At 46.9% G+C, this 12,610-nt stretch overlaps 2 protein-coding genes across 7 annotated transcripts in view; one reads left to right on the top strand and one right to left on the bottom strand.

Moving 5' to 3' along the window:
* Positions 1-751, top strand: part of KDM1A (lysine demethylase 1A) — a 64,355-nt gene extending 63,604 nt beyond the window's left edge. For both annotated transcript variants that reach the window (XM_004272523.3, XM_004272524.3), the window contains one exon: positions 243-751. In XM_004272523.3, coding sequence (XP_004272571.1) covers positions 243-428 — 186 coding nt within the window. In that variant the 3' untranslated portion in view covers positions 429-751. The remainder of the gene's footprint in view (positions 1-242) is intronic.
* Positions 752-2,288: 1,537 nt separating this feature from the next.
* The window catches only part of LUZP1 (leucine zipper protein 1), an 80,923-nt gene continuing 70,601 nt past the window's right edge, over positions 2,289-12,610 (bottom strand). For all 5 annotated transcript variants that reach the window (XM_049696737.1, XM_049696709.1, XM_049696734.1 and 2 more), the window contains 2 exons: positions 8,191-11,369; positions 2,289-6,265 (listed from right to left, as the gene is read on the bottom strand). In XM_049696737.1, the coding sequence (XP_049552694.1) occupies positions 6,110-6,265; positions 8,191-11,250 (3,216 nt within the window). In that variant the 5' untranslated portion in view covers positions 11,251-11,369 and the 3' untranslated portion in view covers positions 2,289-6,109. The remainder of the gene's footprint in view (positions 6,266-8,190; positions 11,370-12,610) is intronic.

Genomic DNA, 12,610 nt, shown 5'->3' with positions numbered 1-12,610 from the left:
AACCACTGCGCCACCAGGGAAGCCCTGGGCTGAGCTTTATTGCCCCATTTCTACTTCTGTTTGTTCTAGGAAAATGCCTGCTGATAAAGGGAGACCCTTTTTGGGAGAATGATGGGCCAGTAATGGGGTGGGGAGGGCAGGTAGTGAGCCCTCAAAATCCAGCAGGAATTTGGCAGTTCAAACACAACAATAAGGCATGTTTGCAGCCTGCTGATTTTCTCTAATTTTTTTTCCTGCAATAGCCTATTCCACGACTCTTCTTTGCTGGAGAACATACAATCCGTAACTACCCAGCCACGGTCCATGGTGCTCTGCTGAGTGGGCTGAGAGAAGCAGGAAGGATTGCAGACCAGTTCTTGGGGGCCATGTATACCCTGCCTCGCCAGGCCACACCAGGCGTCCCTGCCCAGCAGTCCCCGAGCATGTGAGATGGATGTGTTCTAAGGGAAGAGGCCGATGTGTTTGTGTCTTTTGCTGCATAAGCAAAGCTCTTCTAGCAATATTAGATTCTACTGAGAAACTCACCCTGGCATCTGGGCTCCAGATCAACTGCTAGAGCTCCTGGTGGTCAGGTGGCCAAGGAGGTTGCCGCCTTTAAGTGACTTAGAGCTAGGGAGGCACTTGTCCATTAGTGTGGGAGTCTGTGTTCTTCGTTAGGACTGAGGCAAGCAAGTGCTGCGAGAGAACATCTTAGTTAGTCTCTTTGTGTGTGGTGGTTTTTTATATTTTGAGAATAAAACTTCATAGAAAATTAGTCTTATCTTTTTGTTTCCCCTTAGGTTTCGAGTTATATATAAGGCAGGGGTGTTACTCCTTTGAAAATGCCAGTTTTTATCCATGTTTAAATAAAGAGGATGTTTATATAAAGGAGAAAATGGTTTGGTCTGGTCAGAAGATGGGATTGAGGGGGGTTCCCATAGAAGCAAAGGGTTTCCTGGTCTGTGGGGCTAGACTTCCCCATTGGGATTGTGGGGTGACCGTGTGCCACGGGTAGGATAGCTGCAGGTCAAGCATATGGATATTAGGAAACTGAATGAATTTTCAAGATAAGACACAAGCCTTGACACAAAGTTTGGGTGGGCCTCTGGCAGACCGTTCTGGCTTTATTCCCCTAGATTCCCTCCATGGGTATGTGCTAACTTTCCACTTCTGTCCAAGGTATTGATATAAAAGTTTAAGGAGATCAAGGGTTTAGGTAACATAGTGGAAATTTTCTATTGCTGCTGTAACAAATTATCATAGCAGACTCTGAAGGAAGATTCCATTTCCTTGCCTCTTTCAGATTCTAGTGACTGTATTCCTTGGCTTGTGGCCCCTTCCTCCATCTTAAAAGCACATTACTCCAATCCCTGCTTCCATCATCACCTTCTCTTGTTCTGTAGTTCAGATCTTATCTCCCTCTTATAAGGATACTAGTGATTTCATTTAAGGCCGACCCAGATCTCTCTCCCACCTCAGAATCCTTAATCACATTTGCAAAGTCGTTTCTGCCACGTAAGACTAAAACATTTTTACAAAAAGGGAACAGTGCCTTTTTCTTCCAAAGGGTTCCTAACAGACTGCGTTACTGTAAGTTATGTACATAATCTGCTTCTGGAAGTTGGATTTTACTCCCATTAGTCAATTCTTCCCTATAATTAGTTTAAATGAGGTTTTATTCTTAGTAAGATTTAAGGGACATTACATTGGTGGTCTGACTGGAAGATGAAGATGGAGAGGGCTTTTTCCTCATCCTGGAATGAGTGACAACCATGGGAAAAATTTGCACACCAGGATCAGGGCAAGTGGTGTAACTATGATGTAAAGGTGAGAAGAGCGTGTAGTAGAAAGTTATATTGACTTTGGACCACAACTTATATTTGAATCCTAGCTTTCCCATGAATATTGTTACCTTAGGAGGTTAGGGTGTCTGATACAGTGGTATGTGGTCTTTGAAGAGTTTTTGTTTTTTAAATAAACGACATAGGCAGCTTGGGAGACGACACAGATTGTGTGTGTGCGTGTGTGTGTGTGTGTGTGTGTGTGTGTGTGTGTGTGTGTGTGTGTGTGTGTGTGTGTGTGTGTGTGTGTGCGCGCGCGTGTGTGTGTGTGTGTGTGTGTGTGTGTGTGTGTGTGTGTGTGTGTGTGTGTGTGTGTGTGTGTGTGTTATGTTTCCAGTCCTTAAGGCATCAGTAATTGGCTATTTTCAGTACATGTAAATGAAATATACTAGCTGCACCAGCAACAGCTGTACACAGAGATGACATCAAGAAAAATGGCATCACTGACTCACACTCACACAAAGCACATGGAAACTAGGGAGCTTTATTGGTTACATATTGTGCTGCAGAGCCAACAGAGACAGCATTAGAGCCAGAGGATACATGCAGACAGGCAGCTTCAACTATACACATGCACCCAAGGAGCCCTGAGTCACTGCTCATGGCTTCGCCCTGGTTTCCAGCGACAGGGTCTGGCCTCCTTGGTCCCATGCTTGGAGCTGGAATGTAGGAGAAGCTGCTGCACCTAGACTCCAAGGGGCAGGGGAGAGACCAGAGCACCTGCCTGAGCAAGTAGGTGTGGACCGACAGATACTGATGTGTCCCCTAGCAAGGGGGCCTATAATGTAATAACAGTTTATTTGAGGGCTACTTCCCTAGCCCTCCCGATCTTTAAAATACAAAAAAAAAAAAAAAAATAGACTTTATTCTCTTAAAAATACATTCCATTCAGTACATGTTCTGAGCTGTGAAGCAGCAGGAAAGTAGGGCCCCTTTCCCTATGATCTTGGTTGTGAGGCTTTGAGGAGAACCCTGTTGTTCCCCACCCTGGGGTATTTAAAAGGTAATCCCTAAAAGCAGCTCTTCCAAAGCAGTCTTGTCAGAGTAATGATAAACCCACACCAACAAAGGCAGCTGGGGACCCAGGGGCAGGGTCCCTATTCCTTTACTGGGAAACGATAGCACATGGCACTAACTCACTAAATATAAAGAACTAAAACTGCCCCAGGATGGCAAGTCCAAGAGCAACACAGACGCTCCCACACCCCACGAGGGTGATAGCGTCACGTGCAGGCCTGCCTGTGGCCGAGGCTGGAATTCTTGGCCCCACTGCAAATCCCTGTGGCCCACCCAGGAACTGTTTCCTTGTTACGCAAAAGCAGAAACAGCCGCAACTTCTCTGCCCACCGTCCCTGCAGCTTTCTCTGGTTGTTTCTAGTACCAGAGTGGTGACAGACAGGCGGGGGCAGGTGGAGGAGACCAGCTCCTAGCACTGAGCCAGCTCTACTTTCTCCAAGCAAGCAGCTCTGGAGTGCCAGCTTCCCAGACCTTACTAGGAACCCTCCCACACCCCATACACCTGCCAGTAAAATTCCGAGTTAGAGCCAAGCTGCAGAAGAGGCTGGTCATAAAAGTGGGTTTGTTGGCTGGGACAGAGGGAATATTTGGCTTGATTAGACAACTATTCAACTACCAGGTCTCCCATTTGGAAGTTTCCTCCAGGACCCCTGATGGTGAGGCCTGGGTCCAGACGGTCACACCTAGGTTGCCTTTCAGAAACAGGCCTTCCAACTTTGGAATTTGACAGCCAGCCTTGCCAGCCATTTGAAGCCCAGAGGAACTGAGCCTCTAGCGTTCACCTGCTATTACAAATATATTTTCTGCAATGCTGAGGACATTTAAAAATAAAATCTATTTTACAGCGGCTCTAGAAAGTGTGCAGATTAAGGAAACAAAATATCCTGAAATAACTGTTACAATCAAACCCTATTGCACTCAGATTTTAAGACAGCAGCCCCAGCAAAAGGGCACCATAGCTGCCCCTCTTCCACAGAGCATTCTGGGTGGTGGCAGATGTTGGTGCTGCTAAAATGTGGAAAGATCCAGACTTTGGCACCAGGAGCTACAGCACCAGAATCCAGGGCTCCCAACGCCCAAAAAGACAAGAATTACTGGCGAGATCTTTGTAGGCATCATTTGGCACCAGCAACGAACCACAGACCTAATTTCCTATAGCCTCAGTTGACCGCCACAGGGGTCTGTTTCCTTTGGACTCTCAGGGTTGACAACCAGTTAAGAAGAATGGCAGGAAGGCTACAAGTGAGAGGTTGCAGCCTTGAGCCAATGACCCAGGAAAAGCAGCAGGAAGAGATTTTGAAAACAGCATCTTGAGTATCTGAGGCAGCAATGTGAAGAAAAGGCAAGCCACATGACAAATACCCTTAGATTGGCAAAACTCCAGAAAATGGAAGTATAAGCAAAACACTCCTGTCCGTGAAAGTCAAGTAGGTGCTCCCCAAGCCTCCTCCAGGATCGCCAAATCTGATGCAGACAAGGGAGGGGCAAACGCTGGTTCCCACCCTGAGCGGAGGCAGAGAAGATTCAAGAAGCACTGGAACAGGAGATACACACCTTGTGCTGTGGAAAGCACGTGGCCTGCTGTGTGGCACTGGGCAATGTTGGTGTTGAAAAGGGCCGCAGAGACCATCTAACCTCACCCTTTCACTTTATAAACTGGAAAAGTGAGGCCAAGGGAACTTCTCTGAGTTCATCCTCATGACATTAAAACATGGGGAACTGGAAAGAATAAGGCCCAGGAAAACAAAGGCGATGGGAAGGACACATGTAAACCCATTTGGACAATACCTTCCATGATTAAGAATCACCCCCCACAGGGAAGAAACAAAAATCTTAGAATGCCAGATTTAGGATCCTTAGAGACCATCCATTTCAAAGAACTCATTTTACAGATAGGGAAACTGAGGCCCCAAGAGGACAATGACTTGCCCAAGGTCACATAGCAAGGAAGTACAAAGCCATGAAGAAAATCCAGCTTTCCTGACTTCCACTCTAATGCTCTTTCACTATGAAGGAACAGTGTCTGCTTCATAAAGGTAGCCTTTGAAAGGGGATCCCTTCTTTGAACTGAGAGAATGCTTAGAAAAAGCAGTGCCAAGAATGTACGGTTCTTTCCCCACGTGATTGGTGTAAGGAATCTAATCAATTTTTCTTTATGTGGCATCCTGAAAGGTTTGCTACATTTTGAATTGTATGAATCTAGGGCCCTTGATGGGCACGTATTACCTTTCCTCCAATGAAGTCATCATAATGATAGCTGGTTTGCAGAAATCATGGGCCCACTTCTGTAGGAATGCATCAGCTTGGTAAAGTGCGATACCTCCTCCACGGGGGATGAGGAGGAGGAACAAAGTCCATGCCTTTCATGGAGCCATTGCTTTGTGGAGTGACTAAGGGGAAATTGCTTCTTCCTGTCTACTTTCCCCCATGCTGGCGCTTCCTAGAAGGCAGAGTATGCTGGGTCAGGCCCAGGTTAGTCTGGGAGTATTCCAAAGGAGAAAACAACGAAGTCAGCCTGAAGTCTCCAGCCACAGGAGAGGAGCAGGCAAGGCCAGCAGCATGTTGGTGCCCAGGGAAGGAGATGCATGAGGCTCGTGCACTTCCAGGTGCCTTTGGAAGGTGAACAGAGAGCCGGGGTTGGTGGGGGTGTGTGTGATGTCATTCCAGTAGGTGGGTACCCGTGTGCTCTGCCCCCAGCAATCAATGGTCAGCCCGGGGGCCCAGTCAGAGAAACTTCAACCTAAAGGGCAGTTCCATAAACCCCTGTAAAAGTCTGAGGAACTCCACAGGGGAAGAAATGGAACCCCCTAGATGGAGCTGATGGCTGGTGGGTGCATAGGCCCCTGGGGCAAATGAGGAGTGAACTGGATGCGGTGAAGAGACTAAGAAATCAGAACGTTAACCACAGAAGGGGTTGCCCTATGACACAGAACCCACCAAGGAGCAGAGAAGAGATTCGGCTGCTGTTGTGTGGCGGGGATACAAGGGGTTTCTATGTCTTTCCTCATCTGGGGGCCAGAGTGGCCCATCCTACCTGGGGGACGGGGACAAGGAGAGAAGACTCATGCATCAGGGAAGGCTGGCCCTGGGTGACCATGTCCAGCTTGTAGTTTCTGATTCCCTCTGGCCAACTGGCAAAAAAGAAGCCACAGCCTGGCTCTCTGCCAGTCTCCCAGCCAAGGCCTAGTTTCTAGCCTGGCTCCTTCACAGGGCAGGAAGGCGCAAGGGCTGAGAAGCAGGAGCAGAGGAGACAGCAGACCTCACCAGCTGGCTCAGTTTTCCTCAGCACAGGGCCTGTTTGGCCGTAACCGTTCCTCAGCCCGGGGTCGCCCAGGCTCGGGCAGCCCCGGCTTTGCAGACAGTTCAGACCTTTCGAGGGAGTTGTGCAGTCGCCTGTAGACACTGAGTGTGCAGTCGTCACCTTCCTCCTGTGCCAACAGATGACAAAAGTCAGCTGCAGAGAACAATACAGTGAATAATAAGACACCGTCACTCCCCACCCCAATGGCCCTCTCTAACAGGGAGATGTGGTGCAGACCGACCACAGCAGAACTGCAAAGGACTGGCCAGTATCAAAGTTCCACCTACGAACTCCAAGCTGCTGAGAGCTCCTAGGGTAGACTGGGAGGCTCACAGCTGAACAGGAGCCCTAAAAAGGGACAGGACCAGGAACAGGGCCACTGGAGTGGGACCTCCAAGTAGGGGCCAGCATTACTGGAGTGTTGTACGTGCAGGCGGCAGGCCTCTCAGGGTCAGAGCCATTTGCTCGCTGGAGAGGCAGGGAAGTATGAAAAGGAAGCTGGACAGCTCTTATCCTACTTCCCACCTACAGACTACCAAAAAGCTCACATTCCTACCATATCTCATCTCATATGTGCCCCTCACCCTATATTTCTCAGACATCCACACTTTTAGCTTCATCCAACTTTCTCTGCACTCCTCTTCTACCAGAATTCTGCCTTTTTAATGTTCTTGTTGCTCCTCCCCAGCTAATGCAGATCAAAGAATGAGTGAGAATGTCTGGTTGGCAAGGTAAAAAAGAGCATTGGATTTAGAGACAAGAATCTTGGATTCAAATCTTAGGTCTTCCAGTAATTCACCTGGGTGGCCTTGGTGAAGAGACCCTTTGTGTCGCTGACCCTCCATTTCTACATCTAAAAAATAGGGATAATATCCCCACACACACACCAGGGCTGTTGGAGAGACTGAATAAGACAGCGGGTGGGGAAGTGCTTTAAAGTACCCTGTAAAGACTCAGGGCTTTTCAACTTAACACACAGTCACCACCTGCCTTTTAAAAGAAAGGAACAGGGACTTCCCTGGTAGTCCAGAGGTTAAGAATCCGCCTTCCAATGCAGGAGGCACAGGTTCGATCCCTGGTTGGGGAACTAAGATCCCACATGCCATGGGGCAACTAAGCCTGCATGCTCTAGAGCCCGCACGCCTCAACTAGAGAGAAGCCCACACACCGCAACGAAAGATCCCGCGTGCCGCAACTAAGACCTGGCGCAGCCAAAAATAAATATTTAAACAAATAATAAAAGAAGGGAACAATCTCTAGGTCAAAAACATCTTTCTTCATCACAGGACTCACATCTAAAAGACACTCCTGGGGGCTTCCCCTTCATATGTTGTTCTGGCACTCTGACCCTCATATAAGGAGAGATTCTAGATTTGTCTATCCAGTAACAAGCCACACTGAACCAGCCCTGCCCTCAGACTGATGACATAATGGGCTACATAGGTGTCTGGGACAAAAAGTGATGCTCGGGCATAAAGCTTATCCAGGTAGGCCCAGTGTAAGCCCCAGCTCTCCTCAGCCCCTACATGCCAGCAGCTGGCAAAGATCTGCCTGAACTGAGGCAGCCAAAGAACTCATTTCCTTGGCTCCATCTCTGCTCTACAGAAAGCCACTGTGCTTCCTCCTTTAACCCGGAGCCTCCCAACAGCTGCAGCTGATTCTTGTGCTTCTAGGTACTGCTCTGTGGGGCTATAAGGGGAGCTCCCTTGGCGACCCTGGCAAACCAAGAGAACAGAGGCCACATCTCTCTCCTTTTTTGTAGCCTTCATATGTGAAGGCAAAATGAAGGAGACAAATTGGGAAAAAGATTTTGGAAATTCATGCTGCTCTCTGCCAAATACCTTCTTCAAGGTACTTCATTCTTCTTTAAGGCCAAATCCACATTATTTTCAACAGTTCTCTGAACTACCCAGTTCTATTCAGTGTTTCTCAGCCCCAGTCTCCATAATCCTGAGTCACACAGGCCAGGGCAGAGGGGAACAAAAAAGAAAGTAAAGGAGAAAAGGGGAAAGTGGAAGGAGAACAGGAGAGAGGGAAAGAAGTGGGACTTACCATGCCTGCCAAGTGGTTCCAGGCTTCAGCCGTGACAGTATCTCCTACCCGATTCCGACGAGTGAGCACCTCTGACACGGTGAGGCTGCTTTGGGTCCTTCTGGAGGAGAGCTCGGGGGCATCCCCTGAGTTGCCTACCCTTCGAGTGCCCTGCTCAAAAAGGTATGAGCTGGGCTGTTCAAGGTCTGAATAGTCTGTGGAAGATCTCTGGATGTAGGTGTTGGTAGATTCCACATTTTTACCTATTCGAGTTGGGGGGTCTTCCAAAGAGTTCAAGTCTCGCCTACTCTTCCAGGCATTTCTCACAGTAACGTGTCTGGCATCTGACGAGCCCACTTCTAAGGGGCCACTATGGCTTTTCCACCTGATTGTCTCCGCTGTGGGTGCATGGCTATTCCTCTCCACAGGATCTGATGGCTTGATTATAATGCTGCTCCGAGAGACCACCGTTTCTGGCCTGTTCTTCGGGGCCCCATCTCCCATTCTTTCAGCTTCTGTGAACTGCAGGGTGATGTCATGTTTGTGAATGGAGAGCTCAAAGGGGGAGCTGACATGGTTACTAACCGACGTGAGCTCTGGTGGCCCAACCTGGATGTTGCTGGTGGATGTGTGCCTCTCCCGCAGGGCCTCGCCTAGAGCAGCTCTCGGGCTGCTGCTGTCAGAGGGGTAGATAGTTATACTGCTTGTCACTTTGTTTGGCCCTGGTTTGGAAGTAGACTTCTGTTTTTCCAATGTGGCCTCGGTTCCAGATCCTCCCATGACTTTTTTCACATCCTTATCAATGATGACAGGTTTGATGATGGCTCTAGATCGCAAGGCCTCTCTGGGGCTAAAGGGCCGCTGGCTTTTTACCCCGGCACCATTGGCCTCTGGGAGCTCCATGGCATTGGTGCAGGCTCTGACAGGTTTCCCAGATTCATTTTCTGTTCCCACATCTTTATCATTCTCAAAGAGGGAGGTTCTAAGTCCCCCTCGGGATTTGGCCTTTTCTCTAGAGTTGGGCTGTTGCTTGGGCTCTGGAGTAATGGTTGTGTTTACCAATTTGGCAGTAACAAGAGACACCATGTCCATATCATCATCTGAGTCTGGCTTCTCTCTGCCACTGGATTTGATGACTCGACATCTCAGGGCCTCATGCTGACTACTGTCTTCCATCACAACTGCTATGGGTTGATCAACTCCTTCTTTATTGGGGGTTGAAAAGCCCTGAAGGATGTTCTCTTGGCTTCTGGAGCTATAAGGATACTTTGATAAAGGTGGAGCCTTGGAATTTGGGAAACTGGTATCAGCCTCTGGGCCGTTGGCAGCCTTTTTCCCCTTAGAAAGCCCTTCTGAGGAAGATCTTCTAGATGTTGCCAGAGCTCCCACGGCCTTAGAACTGCCAGAGTCTGCAGCCTGAGTTATTTGACTTCCATTGCCAGGCACCTGCCCCCTCTTGCCAAAGAGGGCCTCGGTGGAGGTGTCAGAAGCCTTGTCACCTCTCCCTGATATGTCATTGGGAACAGATCCATGGGTGGTATCACTAAATGTTCGTGTCGTCTTCTCTACTTTCCCCTTCAGCCCACTCTCAGTACCTGGCTTGGGAGTGCCCTTCCAAACTTTATTGTGCTCCTGGGCAGCTGGCGGGTAGCGGCTAAGCACTGACGGCTGTTCCCTGGACTTCTTCCCTTCACTCTGAGAGGAGCCAGATGCGAATCGATCTTCAGTTCTCTTTGTCTCCTGAGTCCCACTGTCTGCACCTGCCCCTGTGTTGGAAGCTTTGGCTGCCCTCCTGTTGGTAAAGCTGGGAGAAGAAACCTGCCTGTTGCTCAGAGGATAGTTTTCATTGTTGAGAACAAATTCCCTGTTTCGGTGCCTTTCCCGCTTATGCTGAGGGGACAGTTCCCGGGGTGTCTGCTTGGACACAGGTGCCTCATTCCCATGCCCTCTAAACTTAGTCCTCTCGTGCCTGCCTTTGCTGGACAGGAAAGCATCTTCCCCTTCTACCTCCCCGTTCTCCAATTCTTTCTGTTTCTTGATTTGTAGCTTTATCTCCTCCAGCTGGCTGGCTAAGAGTTTGTTTTTATTTTGTTCACTTAAGTAATTATCCTGAAGGTCATTATTTTTGGCCCTCATTTTCTTAAGCTCTTCCTCCAAAGATTCAAAATGCTTGATTTGTGTCTTAAGTTTCTCAATCTCTTGGTTAAGGTCTTTTACTTTGTTGTCTTCCTGATTTCGGTTCTTTTCATTTTCTGATTTGTTTCTTGTTTCATTCTCTACCTGCTTTAGATAGTCCAGAGTTCCCTTCCTTCTTGATTCTTTGGACGGCAGTGTGGAAGAGATACCATCCTCAATTCGTAGGTCATTCCTTTCCAGAAGGTTAGAAGCATTCCTTGTATAATCTCGGTTCATTTTTTTGTTCTGCTCCAATTTTTGAGTGAGCTCTTTTATCAGTTTCTCGTTTTCTTTCTCCTTTTCATTCAAGTATTTTCTCTCACTTACAAAGGTCAGAGTTAATGATTTCAGCTTTTCTAACTCTGACACTAAACTCTGCTCAGTTTTATCCAGCCGGTCCTCAGAAGATTCTAGTTCTTTCACTTTGACCCTGAGCATTTCCAGCTCAGAGGAGATTTTCTTTGTCAGGTTTCTCTCCTCATTCAGGCTCAAACACAGTTGGGTACAGTCATTCTTACTCCTGCTAAAGGCCTCCTCTAGCTTCTCCAGTTCAGCCATTCGTTTCTGAAGCCGCTCAATCTCAGATTTTAGCTCCCGGGTGAGGTTTTCCTCCTCCTCAAGTTTCTCCTTCATCTGCTGACAGAGATCCTCTGCTCTCTTAATTTCCTCATCTTTGCCTTCGATTCTCAGCACTCGCTGACGCAGCACTTCAATCTCAGCCAACATGCTGGAGTTGCTGCCTTCCGCCTGAATCACCTTGTCCTGGAGATCCAGGAGCTCATCCTCTGCTTTCTGGAGGTTTTTTGTGGCTTCCTCCAACTCATCAAGACGGCGGCTTAGACTCTGTAACTTAAACCGCAGGTGGCGGCTGGAAGCAGTATCCTTGTAGCTTGTAAATTCAGCCATGTCTACTGCCAGCCAATGTGGGCTCCTAGAGGCACCCAGTTCCACTCGAGGGGATGAGAAACGGTTACCTTTCTCTTGGCATCCACAACCTTCTTTGGCAGCTCGAGACCATTATCAGTCTACAGAAGAAAAGCAGAAAGCATGTCAGGCAGCAAATCTAAAACCTCTACTTCAACTCCCAGTTGTAAAGAGTTCCCATATGTAATTCTTGTGCCTAGAACATGGCAGGTGTTGAAATTTGTTGAATGACTGAATTTGACTAAACCTGCAAGAAAACACTGGTTCTTTATGGCTGATGCCTAGTTTCACCCTAATGAAGAATGCCACCAATGGCAGCATGGCAAAAAGACACAAAAATGCCTCATTTACATGACCAACTGTTCGATATTCAGGAAGCAAAGTCCAACCCAAGAAGGATAAAAATAAAATCTGCACCTAGAAGCATCATAAGGATACAGCAGAATACCACAAGGTATTTTAAAAGCAGTAAGGGGTGGGGGGGAGCAAATAGTCTATGAAGAAATAACAACTGAACTGGATTCTCAGCAGAAACTTTTAAGTGGACATCAAGAAGATAAAAGACATAACAAAACAAAACAAAAAGACATGATATAACATCTTTAAAAGTTCTAAGAGAAAATAACTAACCTAGAAGTAAATCTCCTAGAAGTAAATACCAAGAGAAACTATGAAAGAGAGATATAATTAGTCAGAAACACTTTAAGAACAAATAAAAGGAAAATAAAAATTTAAGTGTTTATCACTGAAAAAACTATTGATAGACGTACTTCAGAATACAGAAACTGATCATTTAAAGAAGGCATTAGATGCAAGAAGGAAAAGAAATTAACCCAGACAAGCACTGATTGATTCAGTTAAACAATAAAAATCAATTAGGGATTGGTTTTATCCTGCTCCTTCTCCCCAAAGTGGAACTGAAACACTAAACAATAATAACATGTAAATCATAAAGAGAGAAATCAGAATTCAAGTGTTCTTAGAATGTTATATTCTTTGCGAAGAGGATAGTGTTGTTATAACTAACTTTAGACCTTGTTAAGAATAGATATTAATCATATATCTGATAAGGCATTAATAAGCAGAATATATAAAGAACTTCTACAACTTAACAGCGAAAAAGAACCTGATTTAAAAATGGGAAAAGGACTTGAATAGACATTTCTTCAAAGATGATATCCAAGGACGACTACTATCAAAAAACAAAGTGTACAGATGTGGAGAACTGGAACCTTTGTACACTGTTGGTGGGAAAATGCTATAGCTACTATGGAAAAACATGATGGTGGTTCCTCAAAAAATCAAAAACTAATTATCATATGATCCAGCAATTCCACTTCTG

This window comes from Orcinus orca, chromosome 1, assembly GCF_937001465.1.
Source record: "Orcinus orca chromosome 1, mOrcOrc1.1, whole genome shotgun sequence".
Lineage (NCBI taxonomy): Eukaryota > Metazoa > Chordata > Mammalia > Artiodactyla > Delphinidae > Orcinus > Orcinus orca.
Note: the sequence above shows the minus strand (reverse complement) of the source record. Positions and strands in the feature narration are given on the sequence as shown.